This window comes from Symphalangus syndactylus, chromosome 22, assembly GCF_028878055.3.
Source record: "Symphalangus syndactylus isolate Jambi chromosome 22, NHGRI_mSymSyn1-v2.1_pri, whole genome shotgun sequence".
Taxonomy (NCBI): Eukaryota; Metazoa; Chordata; class Mammalia; order Primates; family Hylobatidae; genus Symphalangus; species Symphalangus syndactylus.
In genome coordinates this window covers 52,016,861-52,040,013 of record NC_072444.2, presented here as the reverse complement: position 1 = coordinate 52,040,013, position 23,153 = coordinate 52,016,861, and the positions used below count along the sequence as shown (strand labels likewise).

Here is a 23,153-nt window from a genome sequence, read left to right as displayed (position 1 = left end):
CAGCTAAGGTGTTGCTAAGAGGAAAGTTCATACTCCTAAAGACCTACATCAAAAAGTCTGAAAGAGCACAGACAATCTAAGGTCACACCTCAAGGAATTAGAGAAACAAGAACAAACCAAATGCAAACCCAGCAGAAGAAAGGAAGTAACCAAGATCAGAGCAGAACTAAATAAAATTGAAACAAAAAATACAAAAGATAAGTGAAAAAAAAAGTTGGTTCTTTAAAATATAAACAAAATTGATAGACCATTAACAAGATAAACCAAGAAAAGAAGAGAGAAAAACCAAATAACCTCACTAAGAAACAAAACAGGATATATTACAACTGACACCACTGAAATACAAAAGATCATTCAAGGCTACTATGAACACTTTCACTCACATAAACTAGAAAACCTAGAAGAGATGGATAAATTCCTGGAAAAATACAACCTTCCTAGCTTAAATCAGGAAGAATTAGATACCCTGAACAGACCAATAACAAGCAGCAAGATTGTTCAGTAATTTAAAAATTACCCCCCAAAACAAACAAACAAACAGTCCAGGACCAGACAGATTCACAGCAGAATTATATCAGACATTAAAAGAAGAATTGGTACCAATCCTTTTGACACTATTCCACAAGATAGAGAAAGAAGGAACCCTCCCTAATTCATTCTATGAAGCCTTCATTACCCTAAAACCAAAACCAGGAAAGGACACAACCAAGAAAGAAAACTACAGACCAATATCCTTAATGAACATAGATGTGAAAATCCTTAACAAAATACTAGTTATGGTGGATATCAAAAAGATAATCCACCATGGATCGAGTGGGTTTCATACCAGGGATGCAGGGATGGTTTAACATTCCCAGGTCAATAAATGTGATACAACACATAAACAAAATTAAAGACAAAAATCACATGATCATTTCAATAGATGCAGAAAAAGCATTTGACAAAATCCAGCATCCCTTTATAATTAAAATACTCAGTAAAATCAGCATACAAGGGACATAACTTAATGTAATAAAGGCCATCTATGACAAACTCACAGACAACATAATACTGAATGGGGAAAAATTGAAAGCATTCCCTCTGAGAACGGGAACAAAACAAGGATGCTCACTCTCACCACTCCTCTTCAACACAGTACTGGAAGTCCTAGCCAGAGCAATCAGACAAGATAAAAAAAAGGGGAGGGGCATCCAAATCAGTAAAGAGGAAATCAAACTCTCCCTTTTTGCTGATGATATGACTGTTTACCTTGAAAATCCTAATGGCTCCTCCAGAAAGCTCCTAGAACTGATAAAAGAATTCAGCAAAGTTTCCAGATACGAGATTAATGTATACAAATCAATAGCTCTTCCTTACACCAACAGTGACCAGAGAATCAAATCAAGAACTCAACCACTTTTGCAATAGCTGCAAAAAAAAAAAAATACAATACTTAGGAATATACCTGACAAAGGAGTCAAAAGACCTCTTCAAGGAAAATTACAAAACACTGCTGAAAGAAATTATAGATGACATAAACAAATGGAAACACATCTTATGCTCATGGATGGGTAGAAACAATATTGTGAAAATAACCATACTGCCAAAAGCAATCTACAAATTCAATGCAATCCCCATCAAAATACCACCATCATTCTTCACAGAGTTAGAAAAAACAATTCTAAAATACCTGTGGAACCAAAAAAGAGCATGCATAGCCAAAACAAGACTAAGCAAAAAGAACAAATCTGGAGGCATCACACTATCTGATTTCAAACTATACTATAAGGCCATAGTCACCAAAACAGCATGGTACTGGTATAAAAAACAGGCACATAGACCAATGGAACAGAACAGAGAACCCAGAAATAAACCCAAATACTTAAAGCAAACAAAAATATAAAGTGGGGAAAGGACACCCTTTTCAAAAAATGGTGCTGGGATAATTGGCTAACCACATGTTGGAGAATGAAACTTGATCCTCATCTCTCACCTTATAAAAAAATCAACTCAAGATGGATTAAGGACTTAAACCAAAAACCTGAAACTGTAAACATTATAGAAGATAACATTGGGAAAACCCTTCTAGACATTGGCTTAAGCAAAGATTTCATGACCAAGAATCCAAAAGTAAATGCAATAAAAACAAAGATAAATAGCTGGGACCTAATTAAACTAAAGAGCTTTTGCACAGCAAAAGGAACAGTCACCAGAGTAACCAGATAACCTACAGAGTAGGAGAAAATCTTCACAATCTATACATCTGACAAAGGACTAATGTCCAGAATCTACAACAAACTCAAATCAGTAAGAAAAAAAATTCCATCAAAAAGTGGGCTAAGGATATGAAAAAACAATTCTCAAAAGAAGATGTACAAATGGCCAAGTACAAGTGATGCTCAACATCACTAATGATCAGGGAAATGCAAATCAAAACCACAGTGTGATATTACCTTACTCCTGCAAGAATGGTCATAATCAAAAAATCAAAAACTGTAGATGTTGGCATGGATGTGGTGATCAGGGAACACTGCTACACTGCTGGTAGGAATGTAAACTAGGACAGCTGCTATGGAAAACAGCATGGAGATTCCTTAAAGAAGTAAAAGTAGAAATACCATTTGATCCAGCAATCCTACTACTGGGTATCTACCCAGAGGAAAATAAGTCACTATTTGAAAAAGATACTTTCACATGCATGTTTATAGCAGCACAATTCACAATTGCAAAATCGTGGAACCCCAACAAGTGGATAAAGAAACTGTGGTGTATATATGATGGAATACTACTCAGCCATAAAAAGGAATGAATTAACAGCATTTTCAGTGACCTGGATGAGATTGGAGACTATTATTCTAAGTGAAGTAACTCAGGAATGGAAAACCAAACATCATACATTATCACTGATGTGACAGAGCTAAGCCATGAAGGCATAAGAATGATACAGTGGACTTTGGGGACTTGGAGGGAAGAGTGGGAGGGTGGTGAAGGATAAAAGATTACAAATACAGTGCAATGTATACTGTTTGGGTGATGGGTGCACCAAAATCTCACATATCACCACTAAAGAACTTCCTCATGTAACCAAATACCACCTATACCCCAATAACTTATGGAAAAATAAAATAAAATAATAATAATAAAAATAAATAAATAAAAATAAAAGTTTTTTGTGTAGATTTTGTGGAATTGTCTATATAGATAGTCATGTACTCTACAAATAAGAACATTTTAATTTCTTTCTTTCCAAACTGTATGCCTTTTATTTCTTTTTCTTGCCTTATTGCACTGGATAGAACTTTCCAGTACTATGTTGAATAAGAAGGCAAGAACAGATATCCTTGCCTTGTTTCAAATCTTAAGGGAAAAGTGTCCTGTCTTTCACCATTAAGTATGATGTTAGCTTTAGATATTTTGTAGATGCAATTTTTTAAGTTGAGGAAGTTCTCCTCTATTTCTAGTTTGCTGAGAATTTTTATTGTGAGTTTATTATTTGTTATGAGTCATTATGAATTATAATGATGAGAGTTTCACTATGAATTGGATTTTGGCAAGTGCTTTTTCTGCATAAATTTTATGATTTTTCTTCTAGCTTGCTGATCTGGTGGAATATATTGATTAATTTTAAAATATTGAACCATCCTTGCATATCTGGAATAAATCCCACTTTGCTGTTGCATATAATTTTTTAAATATATTGCTTGATATTATTTACTAATTTTTTTATGGAAGTTTTTTTTGAAATTTTTATTTCTTTTCTTTTTTTTTTTTCTTTGAGATGGAGTCTCGCTCTGTCACCCAGGCTGGAGTGCAGTGGCGCGATCTTGGCTCACTGCAAGCTCCACCTCCCAGGTTCATACCATTCTCCTGCCTCAGCCTCCTGAGTACCTGGGACTACAGGCGCCCCCCCACCACACCCAGCTAATTTTTGGTATTTTTAGTAGAGACAGGGTTTCACCATATTAGCCAGGATGGTCTCAATCTCCTGATCTCGTGATCCACCTGCCTCAGCCTCCCAAAGTGCTGGGATTACAGGCTTGAGCCACCGCACCCTGCCTGAAATTTTTATTTCTATTTTAAGTTCCAGGGTACACGTGCAGAATGTGCAGGTTTGTTACATGGGTAAATGTATGCCATGGTGGTTTGCTGCACCCATCAACCCATCACCTAGATATTAAGCTCAGAATGCATGAACTATTATTCCTAATGCTCTCCCTATACCCCCACACCCTGACTGGCCCCAGTGTGTATTGTTCCCCTCCTTGTGTCCACATGTTCTCATTGTTCAGCTCCCACTTATAAGTGAGAACATGCAGTGTTTGGTTTTCTGTTCCTGCATTAGTTTTCTGAGGATAATGGCTTCCAGCTCCATCCATGTCCCTGCAAAGGACATGATATCCTTCCTTTTTATGGCTGCATAGTATTCCATGGAGTAAATATACCACATTTTCTTTATCCAGTCTGTCATTGATGGACATTTGGGTTGATTCCATGTCTTTGTTATTGTGAAAGGTGCTGCAATGAACATACATGTGCCATATATCTTTATAATTGAATGGTTTGTAATGGGATTGCTGGGTCAAATGGTATTTCTGGTTCTAGATCTTTGAGGAAGCACCACACTGTCTTCCACAATGGTTGAACTAATTTACATTCCCACCAACAGTGTAAAAGTGTTCCTATTTCTCTGGAACCTTATCAGCATCTGTTGTTTCTTGACTTTTTAATAATCCCCATCCTGACTGATGTGAGATGGTATCTCATTGTGGTTTTGATTTTCATTTCTCTAATTATCAGTGATGTTAAATTTTCTTTTCTTGTATATGTTGGCTACATGAATGTCTTCTTTTGAAAAGTGTCAATTCATGTCCCTTATTCACTTTTTAATGAGGTTTTTTTTTTCTTGTAAATTTGTTCTAGTTCCTTGTAGATTCTGAATATTAGACCTTTGTCAGATGGATAGATTGCAAAAATTTCCTCCCACTCTGTAGGTTGCCTGTTCACTCTGATGATAGTTTCTTTTGCTGTGCAAAAGTTCTTTAGTTTAATTAGATCCCATTTGTCAATTTTTGCTTTCATTGCAGTTGCTTTTGGCAATTTCCTCATGAAATCTTTGCCCATACCTATCTCCTGAATGGTATTGCCTAGATTTTCTTCTAGGCTTTTTATAGTTTTGGGTTTTACATTTAAGTCTTTAATCCATCTTGAGTTAATTTTTGTATAAGGTGTAAGAAAGGGATCCAGTTTCAGTTTTCTGCATATGGCTAGCCAGTTTTCCCAGCACCATTTATTGAATAGGAGATCCTTTTCCCGTTGCTTGTTTTTGTCAGGTTTGTTGAAGATCAGATGGTTGTAGATGTGTGGTCTTATTTCTGAGTTCTCTATTCTGTTCCATTAGTCTATGTGTCTGTTTTTGTACCAGTACTATGCTGTTTTGTTTACTGTAGACTTGTAGAATAGTTTGAAGTCTGGTAGTGTGATGCCTCCAGCTCTGTTCTTTTTGCTTAGGATTTTCTTGGATATACAAGCTCTTTTTTGGTTCCGTATAATTTTAAGATAGTTTCTTCTAATTCTGTGAAGAATTTCAATGGTAGTTTAATGGGAAATGCATTGAATCTATAAATTACTTTGGGCAGTATGGTCATTTTCATGATATTGGTTCTTCCTATTTATGAGTATGAAATATTTTTCCATTTGTTCATGTCCTCTCTGATTTCCTTGAGCAGCAGTTTGTAGTTCTCCTTGAAGAGGTCCTTCCGTCCTGTATTAGCTGTATTCCTAGGTATTTTATTCTCTTTGTAGCAATTGTGAATGGAAGTCCATTCACGATTTTGTTCTCTGCTTGCCTTTTACTGAAGATTTTTGTGTCAAAGTTCATGAGATAGTTTTGTTTATTTGTTTGTTTTTATTGGACTATCTTTGATTTTTGTATTAGGATCATTCTGACCTCATAAAATGAGTTAGAAAGTGTTTCTTCCTTTTCTATAAGAGGTTGTGTAAAATTGATGCCAACTGTTCTTTAAATGTTTATTAGGATATGCTAGTAAAACTATCTGGGCCTGAATATTTCTTTTCTGGGAGCTTTTAAATTAAAATTTAGATTTATTTAATGACTATAGATATTCAGATTATCTATTTCACCTTTGCTGAGTTTTGGTAGTTTGTGGCTTTTCAGGAACTAGCCCATTTCCTTTAAATTGTGAGCATAAAGTTAGTGATAGTATTTTCTTATTTTCTTTTTAATGGCTGCAGGATCTGTAGTAATAGCACCTGTTTCATTTCTGACATTGGCTATCTGTGTCTTCTTTCATTTTTATTTTTGTCAGTCTTGCTAGAGATTTGTCAATTTTATTGACTTTGTTCAAAGAGCTAGCTTTTGTTTCATTGATTTTTCTCTATATTCCTATTTTAAATTTTATTTATTTATATTCTTATCTTAATTATTTCCTTTTCTGGTGATTAGGAATTATTTTGTTCTTTTCTAATTTCTTGAGGAAAAAACTTAGTGTGTTGATTGGAGGCCTTTTTTATTTTTGGTGTAAGCAGTTCGTGCTATAAATTGTCTTTTCAGAGCTGCTTTTGTTTTATCCCATAAATTTTAATATATTGTATTTTCATTTCCTTTCATTTCTATTTTTAAATTTTTTTGATACTTTCTTAATGACCCATGCATTATATAGAAGTCCTTTTTTAAAGGTTCCAAATGTTTGGAGATTTTCCTGTTGCCTATCCATTGTTGATTTTTATTTTTATTGCATTATCAGCAAATAACACATTCTGTATGACCTTGGTTTTTTTCATTTTGTTGAAATTTGTTTTATGACCTAGGATATGGTCTATTTTGGTGAATGTTCCATGAGTCCTTGAAAAGGATGTACATTCTGCTGTTGCTACCTGGAGTATTCTGTGTGTTCATTAGATACTATCAGTCAGTCGTGGTAGTGTTTAGTTCTTCTGTAACTTTGCAGAGTTTCTATCAATTGCTGAAAGTAGACGTTAAAGTCTTAATTATAATTATGTGTTGTCTATTTCTTTTTTCAGTTAAGTCAATTTTTGCTTCATATATTTTGAAGTTCTATTGTTTGATTTCTTATTTATAGCACATAGTTGGATTATGTTTTTTAATATACTTTGGCAGTATCTGTCCTCTGATTTAGACCATTTATACCAAAACTAATTATTGATATGTCAGGGCTTAAATCGGCCATCTTATTGTGTGTTTTCTGTTTTTTCTTTGTTTCCCATTCACGTATTTCTCTTTTCTTGCCTTCCTGTGGATTATTCAAACAATTTTTAGAATTCTATTTTGATTTATTTATAGTGTTTCTCTACTTATTGCAATATATATATGGAACTTATCATAGCCTGGCTATTGCAATATATATACAGAACATATCAACATTTTACCATTTTGAGTCAAGTGTAGAAATCTCACTTTCATTTATGTTCTTTAGCCTTCTCCACTTTTTAAATATAATTGTCATATTTCCATTACATTCACTGAACACCACATCAGATGGTATAATTTTTGGGTTAAAAATCAAATGTGATTTTTAAAACTCATGAGGAGAAGGATGTTGCAGTATATATCCCTATTTTTACTTGTTCTATTATTCTTTCTTTTTTGAAATTCTAGTTTACTATATCATTTCCTTTCTGTTAGGGGAACTTCCTCTAGTCATTCTTTAAAGTTAGTTCTGCCAGCAAAAGATTCTCTTCCTTTCTCTTCCTCTGAGAGTGTCTTTATTTCTTGTCCATTCCTGCAGTGTATTTTTATTGGCAATATAATTCCTGGTTGACAATTCTTCTTTTTCAGAACACAAAATAAGCTGTACCACTTACATCTGGTCTCCATGGTTTCTGATGAGAAATTTTCTGTCATTCAAATTGGTATTCCTGGCCAGGCACAGTGGCTCATGCCTGTAATCCCAGCATTTTGGGAGGCTGAGGTGGGTGGATCTCTTGAGGTCAGGAATTCAAGACCAGCCTGGACATCATAGTGAAACCCTGTCTCTACTAAAAATATAAAAATTAGCTGGGTGTGGTGGTGTGCACCTGTAATCACAACTACTTGGGAGGCTGAGGCACAAGAATCACTTGAACCCAGGAGATGGAGGTTGAAGTGAGCAGAGATCATGCCAGTACACTCCAGCCTGGGCGACAGAGTGAGACACCATCTCAAAAAATATATCTATTCCTTTATAAGTAATGTGCCATTTGTCTCTGGCTGCTTTCTAGCTTTTTCCTTTTTCTTCAGATGTTTAATTTTCTCTGCCTTTTTATGTTTTCAATTTTTTAGTTATGAAGTGTCTTGATATGGATTTCTTTGAGTTTATCATGTTTGGGATTTTGACAGTTTCTTTAATCTGCAGGTTTAGATCTTCCACAAAATTCGGGAAATTTTTAGCCATTATTTCTTTGAATATTTTTTAAGCCTCACAATTTTTCTAGGAATTAAATGATATGAATTGTAGGTGTTTTGTTACTGGCCCACAGGTCTCTGAGGCTCTGTTCATGTTTATTTATTTGTTTTCCCAACTGATTTTCTATTTTTAAGATGTGTAATTTCTATTGTTCTATCACTGAGTTAACTGATTCTTTCCTCTGTCACATCTATTACACTATTCAGCTCATCTACTGAGTCTTTTTTCTTTAATTGGTATTTTTTAGTTCAATAGTTTCCATTTGCTTCTTTTTTTATATGTTATACTTCTTTGGTGAGCTTTTAAAAAATTTGTCTCAAGAATAGTTTTAATTGCTCACTAAGGCATTTTGTTACAGCTGCTTTAACATTCTTGTGGAATAGTTTTAACATCTGCGTCATCTCAATGCTGGTATCTCTTGATTGTCTTCTCTCATCTGAGTTGTGATTTTCTCTATTCTTGGTATGATGAGTGATTTTCCATTATATAATAGACGTTTTGTATAGTATGTTAGGAGATTCTGGGTCCTATTTAAAACTTCTATTTCAGTAGACAGTCACACAGTCACACAGTTTAGGTTTATTATGTAGGTTCTGGCCTACTTGTGTGGGCTATGGTACAATGGCAGTTTAGTTTTCAGAGCCCTGTCCGTGTTATTTTGGTCCATTTTGTTTACCTGGTGCCATTAGTGTTCTTGCTGGTCCCGTACTGGTCTTTCCTGCAGGGCAGAAGACACATTCCAGTACTGCCTGGTGCTATCAGGTAGGAAGTGAGATACACCAGGCCCAAAGGGAAGACATCACTTCTCTGGGTCTGCTCACCAGGCAGCCCAATGCTAGGGTAGAGTGGGGACTCCTGCTCAATGTCCACTAGTGTTATAGCATGGGAGGAGGACACCCTACCAGCACTACCTGCTACCCCAGCAGGTGGCAGACCTGGAAAGACTAGAGCTTGTGTGCAGGCTTTTTTTCTTCATTGGGATCTTTTACAGACTTGAAACATTATTTTTATTTCCCTCTGGAGCCATGTTTTCACTGTGGGTCAGACAATAGAGCTGTCAAATTTCTGAAACCTGCATGCCTAAAATCCTTGCCCATACTCACCAAGGTTTACTCCAGGGAAGCCCATTTTTATTGACTAGCAGCTGTTTTTATCCTCTCATGTCAAGCAGCTTTTCCTCTTTGGTCAAACCTGATCCAGAATAGATGTTTTCTTTATAGTTTCTTCTACCATGTAAGAGATGAAATGAACAGTGTAGAGGCTAAAGACTTCATCAGACCCTCCATTTTGTACAGAGTGAGTTATATAGGCCTACAGGCTCAACATTCCCAGTTTCTAAAATACTTTGCCTCTATGCCAGGTGGTAGCTCTGAATTTAAAAAGTATTCTGGGCCTGGATGGCTATCCATGAACTATTGTCACAGTATTACCACATCTTATTTTTCCTCATTGTATCCTTACTCACATGCCTTCCACCATGCTCTGACCATATGGTTTTAAAATATCTGTATTTTCCATGCTTGCTCCAACCTCTGACCTCCGTAATACCTGTGTCTCTGAAGCACAATTTACCTTTCCATTTCCATGATGTTATATTTCGTAAAATTTAGCACTGTCCAGAAACAGTGCTGTCCCTGACACTGTATTTGCCAATTTGCCATCCACCACCTTGTGTTAAACGTGAGGCTCCCCTTGTGTGTTAATCATCTTCATCATTAAGATTGCATGTATCTCGAGGCCCTGAGTTGCATTCCTGATGTTCTTTCAACACTTCTAAACTCCATACATGTTCAGCATCCAAACCTCTGCAGCCGCTCATTCTTTCATCTATTCAGTCATCATCTTCCCAGCATATTGTTTGCCAGATACCATGTTGGTGCTGGAATACAGCTCAAAGAGCTTCCAGGCCATTTGGGGAGAGAGAGACGTAAATATACACAATCTAGGGTAATCAGTGCTCTGGCAGAGAGAAAGAGTGATGTGGGAGAGCCAAGGGGGGTTCCACCCAGCCGAGAGGAACCAGAGAAGGTGTCCTGAAGCAGGAAGGGCTCTACTGAACTTCCAAAGGATGAGCAGAAATTAGTCTTGTGAAAGGGAAGGAGGAGAGCCAGTACTCAGGGGACATACATTGCCCCAAGTCAGAAGAATGCCACCAATTGTCATCTGGCCTGGCCGTTGGTCAGGATCCATGTTAAGGTGTGACATGGAAGTGCAGCCACAGGAGAGCTGGCCAGAGGGGCTTCAGGTGCCAGGTTGGGAGCAGTGAGCCCCCCACTGAAGGGCTGAGAGCAGGGAATGACTTGGCCAGGTTATGTGTTGTGGGGCTTACTCAGGTTGCTATGTGAGCCCGGATTCTGGGGGGTAGAGTGCAGAGGAGATGGGGCACTCCATGCTAAACTGAGTATAATCGAGTACCACTAGCTAAACAACCAACCCACCAACAAAACTACTCCCCTCTCTGCTGCCAGAGTTACCCCTAGACCATTGTTCATCTGGGCAATTCTCAAGCAGGGGTTCCTGCTGTGCAGGGGTTGGAAGGAATATCAGCAGGGTAAACACAGGAGCTGCAGGTGATAGGAAAAGATCTGGGGTTTAAGTGCATCTGTCACAATAGTTAAAACCCACCTGCCCCTATCACAAAAGCAAACATGGTTGGACACACATTCCCTTAGGCTGCTTCATTATTATCTGTTTCCCTTTCAGATGTGCCCTTGGGGCCCATTTCAACTGGATCTTTCCTAAGGGCAGTGGTCAGTGCAGGCTAGTGAGGCAAGCTCAGGCCTTGAAGCTAGACCAACCTGGGGTCACATGCGTGCTGTGTCATCTGCCACCTTAACTTTTTAACCCCAGCTCTCTCCTCTGTAAAGCAGCGTAACCATGCCTACCTTGCAGGGTTGCTGCAATGGTTAGAGATGATGTTGGTAAATGCCTTGTGTGGAATAGGTGCTCATTTCATGTGAACGGAAGGAACTGCAGGGCTTTCTGCAGTCTGGGGCCCTCCCTTTAATACCCCTAAACAAGACAGAGTAACAGCTGACGAAAGACTAGAGTCAGGACTTCCAGGCAAGAACTATTACAGCCCCTTTTGTAATGTCACAAACTGGAAACAGCTCATCAAAAGGGAAATGTTAGCATGAACTGTGGCTTTTGTCTCTAAGGAATATTAGGCAGCCAATCTCTCTCTACAAAGAAAACTAGGAAAATGTCCACGAAAATCTTTCATTGTAAAAAGCAATGTGTGGTATTTTATGTACTATGATATCGTTTGTAAGATTAAAAGAAAAAAAGGCTTTCTCAGACTATATGGGTTTGTAGGATTTCTGGGCAGGAGGGATGGGAGGAAGACCACACCCCAGAATGCTAATAGAGCTTATCTCATTGGGTTAGGACCTTAGGGGGTTGAGGGACAATTATTAATCCTTGTCGTGTCCTGTACATTATTTGATAAAATATATCAAGCATGTTTTACTTTTATAATTTACAAATCTTAAGGAAAAAAAAAAGACCTAGACATGAATTTCAGATCTGCTTCTTATAACCTAATAAGTTATTTAATTTCTCCAAGCCTCACTACTTGTTTGCTAAATGGGAACTCTCAAAAAAAAAAAAAAAAATGGGAACAACCCTCCTCCTCCCAGAGTTTTGAAATTTAAACACATTAATTCGTAATTTATTCCACAAACATAGATTGAGAACCCAGCAGAGCCAGGCACCATGCTGGGGCTTCACCGGTGAACAAGGTTGATAAGACACCTTTTCCAGCAAATGATATATGGCACAGATGTTTATTTGCCCAGCCACACAGATGAGTGGCCAACAGTGGCAATTTTGGCTTTGTGGCAAGAAGGAGGATCAGGGGGATGATTTGGGAGTCATGAGCTTTTGGTGTCTTTCCCAGCTGACCTCACAGGGTGCCCCCTGCTCACATGGAGTAGGGCCTGGAGCAGGTGGGGACTCCCTGTGCTGTGTTCTCTGCAGCAGCCACCTTCCTCCTGGCTTGTGTTTCAGATCCAAAGCCCAAGAGGAGAAATGGGGTGAACTTTTCCCTGGCTGTGGTGGTCATCTACCTGATCCTGCTTACCGCTGGCGCTGGGCTGCTGGTGGTCCAAGGTAAAGCAGGCTTGGTCCTGTGTAGTCCCTCCTGGGGGAGTGGGGTGACCCAGTTGGGCCCCTCAGATGAAGGGCACAGGTTGATGGAGAGCCTTGGGCCACTGCTCCCATCTGCTGGGAGAGGGTCTCAGCCCCTGGCAGCCACAGTGATGAGAAGAGTGAAGAAGGCAGTGTATGTTGTGTGTATGTGTGCATGAGAGAGGGACAGAGAGACATTGAGAATGCACTTGTGAGCCTATGTGTCTAAGCAGTGAAAGACACAATAATTTCACACAGGGTATGACACACACATCTGACATCTAAGACTCCCAGCCTCTGAGTGGAAAGGGCTTTGCTGATCCAAGTGTCCATTTGAACATGATTTTACTTTTGAAGTATTCCCAATCTAAAGGTTAAAGTCATGAAGTCATTCCATGAGCAGACACTGAAGTCACTCAAGAACGCTGAATGAGCAGTTGTCATAAACATGTCGTGTGTGTATTAAGATCACACACGAATGCTGCTTGCACATATTTAGGTCAGACCAGCATGTTAGCTGTCATGCATCTACACCCAGAGCATGCAGGAAGATCTTAACTGCCTGAAGGTTGGAGATTGATTGTGGATGCAGTAGGCACAGCTTCAGGCCATGCAGAAATGTTTCGTGGATGTGCAGTATCATGCCTGAGTGTGGAGCACACATGGTCAAGATGTAGAAAAGGCTGTGTGCTCACGCTAGGTCCTGACAGTGTGTGGAATTTGTGTTTACAAATTCAGGGCCCGTAGAAGTTATGCACACATGACACACGAATGTCAGGGATATGCTCAAATGCCTCAGTCTCTAAAAGAATGCTGTGGGGTGGGGCCCAGTTCTGAATCTGCAGGCGCGGCTCCAGGTCTTGGAGATGTATTTCCTCAATGACACTCTGGCGGCTGAGGACAGCCTGTCCTCCTTGCTGCAGTCAACACACCCTGGAGAACACCTGGCTCAGGGTGCATCGAGGCTGCAAGTCCTGCAGGCCCAACTCGCCTGGGTCCGTGTCAGCCACGAGCACTTGCTGCAGCGGGTAGACAACTTCACTCAGAACCCAGGTGTGGCCTCCTCCCCTCTGGGTTGGGACTTCTCAACAGAGGTCTGGGAGACAGTGGGATCAGGAACCGGGAAATTAAGGGCCCTGTCCAAGCAAAGTGTGACCTCCAAGAGCCAGGGACTTAGAGCAACCAGCTCAATGCCAAGTCTGAACCCAGAGTCCCCACATGCATCCAGAATGTCTGGGAGGGAGGGTAAAACACAGAGCCTGGGGCGGTTCCCTGGACCACTCCCCCGCAGCTGACTTACACTGACATGAGGTTGGGGAGAGAGCACCTGAAGGCACCAAACTAGTTCAGACAATGTGGGGACTTTGTGGGGAGGAGGACACCCGGACCTGCTGGGGGAAATGTGGGGACTTGGGTGGTAGGGCTGCAGGCTGGGGAAAACAGCCAAGGGTGAAAACCCCAGGGGTGCCCCTTCCCTCGGTGTTCTCAGGGCCTTGCAGCTGCACCCTCTCCTCTCTCAGGCTGCCCCAAAATGGGAAGAGCCTCGCCCTCAGACAGTTTCAGCAAAACCAGCTGCTAGGTGTGGCCCAACTGTTGTAGGATTTACCCTGTGACACAGAGCTCCAGCCCCAGCAGGGTTCCTTGCTCTGGGCCCCGTGTGAGCTGAGGCTTAGGAGGGTGATCCCATGGCTGGGTCCTGTGACCAAGGGGTACACCCAGCACAGGACCCAGGAGGCAAATCCCTCCAGAGGCTGTGGCCTCCCCAGGGAGAAAAGATGAAGGCTGAGTGGGGGTGTGAGGAAGGGCAATAGCTGTGGGCTGGTGGATGGAGTCCAGGTTCAGACACTCAGACATCGTGGGAGTGTCTCTTCATTCCTTGAAATGTGAAGGAGCTCATTTTGACCAATACGAAGGGGTTCTACCTCCTCAGGCTGGTTTGAAGCAACCTCCTTTCCCCACCTCCAAGGCTCCCAGGGATCTACAGGTCTCGGGGTGCAATCCGCTAGTTGCAGCTAAGCATCTGGCTCTTTCCAAGGACTCTTTCCCAAAAAACAGCCAGGCGTTTGGCTCCTGTTGTCCAAACCCCCACGCTCTGATGGGAGCGCCACACGGGAGGGCTTACCCTCCCACTGCAGAGCCTGGGCACTCTCAGTTGGGGCTAGGGCCAAAGGTACCCCACAGCTCAGCTGCAGCTCACTCTCCTTCCCTTGCAGGGATGTTTGGAATCAAAGGTGAAAAAGGCGCCCCAGGTAGGTTCATTTCCACTCAGACCCACCCTGCTCTTTCCCCAAAACCTCCCCAAAAGGGCCCCTTGGCCTGTGCCATTCTGGGTCTGGACATCTGACCCCAGCTTACCTTCCCCTGTCCCCACAGCCTCCTTTGTCTTCAGTCGAGTCTCCTCTCTGTTCCCAGACCTTAACTGGACTCCCAGACCCTGGGCTGTCATCCCCCTCCTTACTTAAAGAGGCTTCCTCTCTCCATGCCCCCATCCAAATCTAGCTACCTTCCCAGGCCTGGCCAGGCATCATCCCAGCTGCCAGGGCAGCCTCTCTCCTGGTCTCCCGTAAGCACTCCTTCCAGGTGACTCTTACCTACCACATACATAGCACTTCCCACCAGAGGCGCTGTGCGCATTTCCATGGTGTCTGACTCCTCTCTCCTACAGGGCAGTAATGATGGGAGGCAGGTGTCATGGAGGCCCAGGCTGTGCAGTCAAGCTGATCTGAGTTCTACTCCTGGGTCTGGGGCTTACTGGCTGTGTGACTCTGGGTCAGTTACTGAAGTTTTCTGGAGCCTCAGCCACTCACCTGTGTAGGAAGCAGTGGAGATAATCTGACTCGCCTCACAGAGTTGCTGTAGGACTCAAGGGAGTGCAAACGCTGTCTGACAATGGCATGTGCTCTCTGAGGACAAGGCTATGGCTTGTTTGCCTTTTCTTCCTTCCTCAACCCACATGTGTTGTGCTACACACACGCTTCACTCACAGCCCTGTTCCACTTCATCAGCTGAGTGGTTGAAATTTCCCCGAGGATAAATATACATGCCATTTCTGGGACAGAATCTTTTGGTCCCATAATATTTCAAGGACGGCCCAGATCACACCATTGCCAGGGAGGGTTTTGAGGCAGCCTTGCGAAGTGATGGAAGCAGGGACTTGGGAGACTGGTGGACCTACAGAAAACCCTGGATCTGCCCCTGTAAACTGGGTGGACTTGAGCAAATCGCCTAACGTTTCTGAGCTCTATGTCCTCCCCCATAAGATGGAGATAACGGTAGGACCTCCTAGGATTGGTGTCAGGATAAAACAATAAATGTAAACCTCTTAGTCCAGTGTCCAGCAGAGAGCAAGTACTCAATGACGTTCTTGTCTTCGTTATTATTATGACTATTATTTGCTACTGTTATTATGGTTGTTATTCTGTTATTCTTGAGAAAACTAAATGCTAATGCTAGGAGAGCCTCCAGCCTGATGAATGCTGGCTCCTCTCCTTCAAGGAGGGGCAGTTTCAACAATTTCAATTGCTTTTGCTGACAGAATCAATGCTTAAACTTCTTCTCAACCCAATGGGTTCAGTACAACCTTCAAAATCCTCCTGTCACCTGCCCGAGGCACAGTGCTGCCCACCTCACCCCAGAGCACAGAACATGGCTCTCTCTTGCTCTCTCTCTCTCTCTCTGTATGAATATAGATGTGTGTACATAGAGAAAAAATTCAACTCTCTCTCTCCATGTCTCTCTCTGTCTCTCTGAATATAGATGTATGTACATACAGAAAAACTCCAACTCTCTCTCCATGTCTCCCTCTCTCTGAATATAGAGGTATGTACATAGAGAAAATCTCCAACTCTCACTCTCCATGTCTTTCTCAGTCTCTCTCTGTCTCTGACTTCTCTCTCTCTCTCTCTCTCTCTTCCCACTCCTTCTTTTTGTGCCCAGAACTTCTTCCAGCAGCTGGGGCTATAGAAGTCTCCGCTCCTCCTCGGGCACCACTTGCCTCTCCAGATTCCCCGCCCATCGCCCTTTCCCACCCAGGGAGGCTGTGTTCTCTCCCCTTCCCCATGGCTTGCCTTGCTTGGTCAGGACTTCCCAGAGGTTCCTTTGCTGAAAAGGCTCCAGAGACAAATAGGTGGGTGGGGGAGGAGGGCTCGGTGTGGAACCCAGAAGTCATGGTCTCGCTAGAGGCAGCCTGCCTGTGGTACTGCCTTGCCACGCAGGCTGCCTGGAACACAGTCAGGGGAACTGCTCCTCAGCCAAGCTTCAGGGAAGGGGATTGCAAAACCCACTTGCCTCTCTGTTTCTCTCCCCTATCTATCCTGGACTTCTTTCCTTCCTCCCAACAAATATCTATTGAAAGTTCCATGAGGATGAGAAGTCGCATAGGCATTGGGGATCCAGACATGAAGAAGACAGATAAGGCCCTGCCCTCGTGAGCCTTCATGTTTAGGAGGCAACCAATTTGGAGCCTGATGCAGTCACAGCCCTGGCCACTGCTCTGAAAGGATGGGGCAGTTCCCTGGGTAAGAAGGCAGAGAGCTGGCCTGAGCTGTCTGCAGGCAAGGCAGAGAGAGCCATGTGTGCAAAGGCCCTTGGGTCAGGAGGGAGCTTGGTGAGTCAAAGACCACAGAGAAAGAAGGTTCATGTGTCTGAAGCACAAGAGCAAGGGGATGGTGCTGGGAGATGAGGCTATGGAGGGGCAAGGATGAGGCAGGCCCTGAGGACGCCCCTAGATAAGCACAAGGCCCTTTGCTTTATGCTTTGTTGACTGCTCACACTAACCCCAAGCAGCTGTTGGGGTTCAGAGGGACATCAACTCACTTAAGATGGTGCAGGCAGGTTTGGAGAAGCTGAATTAGAGTCCTGAGCCTGAGCCCTATCCCTATCCCTGTCCCCAGGGGACCAGGCCACCACAGTGGAGCCGGAACAGCTTGCACTGCTCTGCCTGAGACGAGATGGCACAGATTCTGACACTAATGGGCACAGGATCCTAGGGACTTACCCTGAAAATCCCCTTCTAGCCTGGGAATGGTGGGGCACTTTCCCTCAGAAGTGCCAGAGGCAGAAACCTCCAGCTTTGATCACCCAGGAGGAGGGACAGCTCTGCAGGGGAGGGGTCTTATCTCTGGCATCGTGGGGTCTCTGAGGTTCTTGTCCCTTCCCTTTGGCCAACAGTAAGAGCCCTTTTCACCCCCTTTCACTGGGTTTCTTCCATGCGCCATGGTCTCTGCAGTCCTCTCGAAGACCCTATAGGGTGGATGTGCTATTTTCATGTACAGAGCAAGAAACCAGGGCTAGGCCAAGTGAAGACCCCTCTCCAGGTCACGCTGCTCATCAGTGGTAGCAGATGTCAAACCCTGAAACAATTCTCTTTCCAGAGACTCATCCAAAATGGATCCCATGCTGAAGTGAGAGGTTCTAGTCCCCAGTTGGATCTCCATCCTTCCAGCCTTGCATATATAAAATGATAGGACATATGGATCCCACACACTGGATGGGATTCTACTTTGAAATAGAAAGCACATCACAGGCTTCACTGCCACAGTGAATGGTGCAATGGTGCAAGCTTTGCCCTTGAGAGACCTGGAATCTGTGGCCACACTCTAAAGGTGAGACCTCAGGCAAGACCTGGGCATCTCAGAACATCACTGTCCTCCTTGGCGATGGGGACGAGGAGCCCTGTGTGCCCCCTCTGGTTGTTGCGAGATTCCAGTGAAACTCCATCTGCAAAGTGGTCCTTGGAAATGGTAGAGAATCATGTGAGCTGTAGAAATTATAGGCTCCATTTATCCAGAGCTTGCCTTGTGTGTTTTCCATGATGGTCCCCACGTGGTAACCTCAGGACATCCCTGTGTAATTAGTACACTAATTCCATCTTACTGATGAGGGAGCTGAGGCTCAAAATGATGATGTAACTTGCACAAGGTCACCCAGCTAAAGGGGCAGGGCTAACCCCTGCACCTAGGACTGTGACTCAGCGTCTGTTTTTTGCTTTCTAGGCCATGGGTTTCTTGCAGGAGGAGCTCTGTCTTCTTTCCTTCTTTCCACACAGTTGGTTCATCCCCATGTTCAGTGGACGTTTGTTGAATGAATCACCATGTGAGTGATTGCATGGCGTTCTTGCCCCATCCTGTTGGCTGACTCATTAGTGTCTCTGTTCCTCTTCCTCAGGTCTTCAAGGTCACAAGGGGGCCATGGGCATGCCTGGTGCCCCTGGCCCACCAGGGCCACCTGCTGAGAAGGGAGCCAAGGGGGCTGCGGGACGAGATGGAGCAATAGGTACAGGTCTTTGTCTCCTGACCCTTAATCATTTTCCTCCTCCTTCTTTGGCTTCACTCTGAATTCCCTTTCCCTTCCAGGTCCTCTGGGACCCCAAGGCCCACCGGGAGTCAAGGGAGAGGCAGGTGAGTAGGTGCTGGGTATGTACCCAGAAATACACAGCAAGCTTCTCAGAGTGACTGCCGCGGGTTGCAGACACAGCCTCCCTCCAGAGTCTGGACCTCCAGGGGGTATCTAGGTGAACGGAGGCCTGGTGGGAGACCCCAGAGAGGCTGAGAGGCTGGGAAGCACCCTTTCTGGTGGCCAGAGTAGGGCTGGGCAGCAGCCCTCAGGGGCAGGTATGGCTAGATGGCCTTCATCCTGGGCGGGGCTGGTGAGTGTGACTCCTACCCGCTCCTCTGTGTGAGAATGTAAGTCTACCAGTGCCACTTCGGAAAGTTGGCCTCCTTGGTCCAACAAGGACTCTGGTGTCAGGCACATGCCCCTCCACCTTGGAATAGCTCTGTGCCCTTGGGATTGTTTCCTGATGTTCCCAAAGAAACTGAGCCTCAGTTTCTTTTTCTGTGATTGGGGATGAGAGGGCTGCAGAGGGCTGCTGGGGGGATTAGAGACAATGACCCAAACCTCATGATCGTTGCTTGGAAAGAATTAGTTTCCGTTTTTTTTAGACTGTTGCCTAATTCTGCCCAGCCATCTTATTAATATAAATCGGTTCACGGGGCCCGGTCAGAGAATGTGTGGCCCAGAGCTGTCCCTCCCCAGGGACAAACCCAAACATCGGTTTTCCATTCCACTCTGCTCCCATCCACCCCCACCCTTCATTTAGAACCTCCAACTTGCAAATTCCCCAAGGGATTGAGGCTGCTGGGATGTGAAGATGCAAAGACATGAAGACCCTTACTAGACAAAGGGCAGATGAAAGGATTTACAAGGGAGTGGGGAGTAAACAAAGCAGGTCTCTAAGCCGCCAGGCTGCTGAGGCAGAAAGGAAACACCACCAGTTACAAGAAAGGAAACTTGTTAGGAGGGAGAATCCTCCAGAAATTGATTTTGGGAAGGAATTTAATAGAAGGGACCCAAAAGAGCCTATTGATCTGAGTCCAGCAGGGGGTTTTCTGAGGAGGGTTTAAGCGGGGAGGATAGGCGGACCATAAGAAGGAAGGTTTATGGTGCAGTCAGAGGTGTACACATGCATTCACACCACACACACACTCATGTCTGAGGGCACATCCGTGCACATACTCGCATTCTTACACTCACGCACAAACATAATCACATTCATGCACACACATGCACTCACATACACGCATATACTCATGCACATATATGCACTCACATACACGCATATACTCATGCACACACATGCACTCATATACATGCATATACTCATGCACACCCATGTCTGAGCACACATCTATGTACATATTTGCATTCTTACACTTGCACAAGTACAATCACACTTGTGCACATATGCATATGCTCACACACATTTGCAGACATTCGCACCCCCCATGCACACACGCTCACACTCAGCCTGTGGGGGCTTGAGCAGAGCAGGCTCACTCAGAGGGGAGTGGGTGTCCCTCCATCCTCTTTCCTCCAAGAGAGGGACTCAGGCTAGGTGCCTGAAACTCACCAGAGTGGAGCCACTGAGGCTGGCTTGAAGGGAAAAGCCAGAAGCCTGAGGAGCTCAGTCATTTCCTTCAAGAAGGAATAGAGCTGGGGCCTCCCCTTCTCTTTAGGACTCTGACAGGTAGGCACATCACACAGCCCTGACAGAGGGCTCAGAGCAGGACTGTGCAATCACTAGCACTAAATCCAGGCAACCCCTTCTTCAGCCCAAATCCTCTGGAACCCACATACATGAAACAGATCCACAAAGTATGCTGCTGTAGTTCCATAGAGAGTGTGGAGTCCAGAGCCCATCTGCACTTTCTGCTTGGGCCCCACTGGCATCCTCAGGAAAAGCTTGTGTAATTCAGCAACTCACTTAGAGCCTCTCTATATACACCCACCTCCTCATACTACTCTCCTTCCCATCCTTTTCCACTTTGCCTCCTGGATCCCTCAATTTCCCCTCATACTCTCACTGTTTCTCTCCCCAACATATCCCTCCCTGCCCGTGCCCCTGCCCTAGGAACACCCAGCACCTCCATTCTGTACTCCACATGCTAGCCTTGGATACCTGGGCCATGTGGGTGGGAATCACCATTTCTCAATTCCAATTTTGTCTTAGAGCACTAATTATGCATCTGCTGAGGACCAGGTAGTCATTAACAGCCCCATTTTACAGATGAGAAAATTGAGATGCAGAATACTTAAGTGACTTTTCCAAAGTCATCAGTCTGGGGAGTGACAGAGCTACAATTCAAACACACTTGCCTGACTCTAAAGCCTTTCCTGCACTGCCATGCAGGACATATTCCTAGGTGCTGTTCTGGACCTTTGGGAAGAGAGCTATCTTAGCCTGTTTTGTGTTGCTACTACAGAATACCTGAGGCTGGGTAATTTACACAGAATAGAGGTTTACTTAGCTCATGATTCTGCAGGCTGGGAAGTTCAAGATTGGGCAGCTATCTCTGGCAGCTTCTGGTGAGGGCCTTGTGTTGAGTCAAAACATGGTGGAGAAATGGAACTAGCTCTCTTGGTAACTAATCTAGTCTCACAAGAGCAAGAACTCACTCCATCTTGCCAGATGGGATTAATCTCTTCATAAGGGATCTGCCTTTGTGACCCAAACACCTCCCCACTAGGACCTGTGCATTAAAGACCAGCCTTCAATACATGAGCTTTTTTTTTTTGTTTTCTTTTGAGATGGAGCCTCGCTCTGTCGCCCAGGCTGGAGTGCAGTGGCGCAATCTCGGCTCACTGCAAGCTCCGCCTCCCAGGTTCACGCCATTCTCCTGCCTCAGCCTCCCGAGTAGCTAGGACTACAGGCGCCCACCACCATGCCCAGCTAATTTTTTTTTTGTATTTTTCGTAAAGACTGGGTTTCACTGTGTTAGCCAGGATGGTCTCGATCTCCTGACCTCGTGATCCCCCCGCCTCAGCCTCCCAAAGTGCTGGGATTACAGGCGTGAGCCACCGCGCCCAGCCCCAGTACATGAACTTTTGAGGGACACTTTCAAACTACAGCAAGAGCAAACACTGCCTGGAACTGCCAGGGACTCTGCTGGTTGTGTTTGTGCAATTGTGTGTGTGTGATTATGTGTGTGTGTGTGTGTGTGTGTATGTGTGTGTGTGAGAGAGAGAGAGAGTAAGAGCAAGAGAGAGAGAGAGAAAGATCTCCTTCTGGGCACCTTGCCCAACTAAGGGAATCTAGAATGTCAGCTGATTAAAGACATTTTAGACATTCTCAGGCTACAGCAACTGAGCTCTTTTTTCCTTCCTCACAGGCCTCCAAGGACCCCAGGGTGCTCCAGGGAAGCAAGGAGCCACTGGTAACTTGTGCTTGCTCTGCTAGGGACAAATGATGCATTGCCTGAGGCACTGAGGCAGTTCTCCCCTCACCCCCCATCCTCTCTCCACAGCCCCACCCCAGCCCCTGACAGTTACTGCCTACCCTACAGTCCTCTTCTCTTGAGTCCTGTCACACCTCTTCAAGACCACCCAAGAAATGAGCTAGCACATCCCCCAGAGGAAACCTGGGAGTCCCATTCCCTTTTCTCCCAAATGCTTCCTGCCCCTTTGCCTCTAGTAGCCTCTCCCCCAAAGGATAGTGGGAGCCCACCTCACCAGCCATTCTCTTTGCAGGCACCCCAGGACCCCAAGGAGAGAAAGGCAGCAAAGGCGATGGGGGTCTCATTGGCCCAAAAGGAGAAACTGGAGCTAAGGGAGACAAAGGAGACCTGGGCCTCCCAGGTGAGGGCCGTATTGGGCGTGTCAGTGCTTGCCAAGAGGCCTGAGGGAATTGGGGCCTGACCTCTGTGCCATTGGGTCTATTCAGTGCCCACTGAGGGCAGGGCAGTGCTCTGTCTATGGGAATCTCTGGAGCACCACACATGGTCTCTTCTTTCCAGGTGAGCAAAGAGATGCAATGTGAGAGGGAGAACAATGTCATTCCAGGCATGACTATGGCAAGCTGGGGCACAGGCAGTGCTAGGAGCTCAGAGAGGAAGCCAAGGGGGTGAGGAGGGTGGGCCTGCACTGGGCCTTGGGAAGCAGGGCAGACTGACTGCTGGCAAGGGCAAGGGGATCGATTCAAGAAGGGAGGCTCCAGGCAGCCAGAATACCCCACTGACTGAGTGTACTATCTCTAGAACAGTGTTCCTCAAGCCACAGGCCAATATTGTAAGACCCGTTTGGGTGCTTGCCTAAAATGCAGGGAGGGCTTGAGGGTCTGTTTCAAAT

General features: G+C 44.3%; 1 protein-coding gene across 1 annotated transcript in view; it reads left to right on the top strand.

Annotated features, from left to right (window-relative positions):
• Nucleotides 1-23,153, top strand: part of MARCO (macrophage receptor with collagenous structure) — a 50,727-nt gene that overhangs the window by 11,486 nt on the left and 16,088 nt on the right. Inside the window, exons 2-8 of the mRNA XM_055261585.1 lie at nucleotides 12,411-12,512; nucleotides 13,362-13,583; nucleotides 14,744-14,779; nucleotides 18,696-18,803; nucleotides 18,884-18,928; nucleotides 22,199-22,243; nucleotides 22,557-22,664. Of these exons, the coding sequence (XP_055117560.1) occupies nucleotides 12,411-12,512; nucleotides 13,362-13,583; nucleotides 14,744-14,779; nucleotides 18,696-18,803; nucleotides 18,884-18,928; nucleotides 22,199-22,243; nucleotides 22,557-22,664 (666 nt within the window). The remainder of the gene's footprint in view (nucleotides 1-12,410; nucleotides 12,513-13,361; nucleotides 13,584-14,743; nucleotides 14,780-18,695; nucleotides 18,804-18,883; nucleotides 18,929-22,198; nucleotides 22,244-22,556; nucleotides 22,665-23,153) is intronic.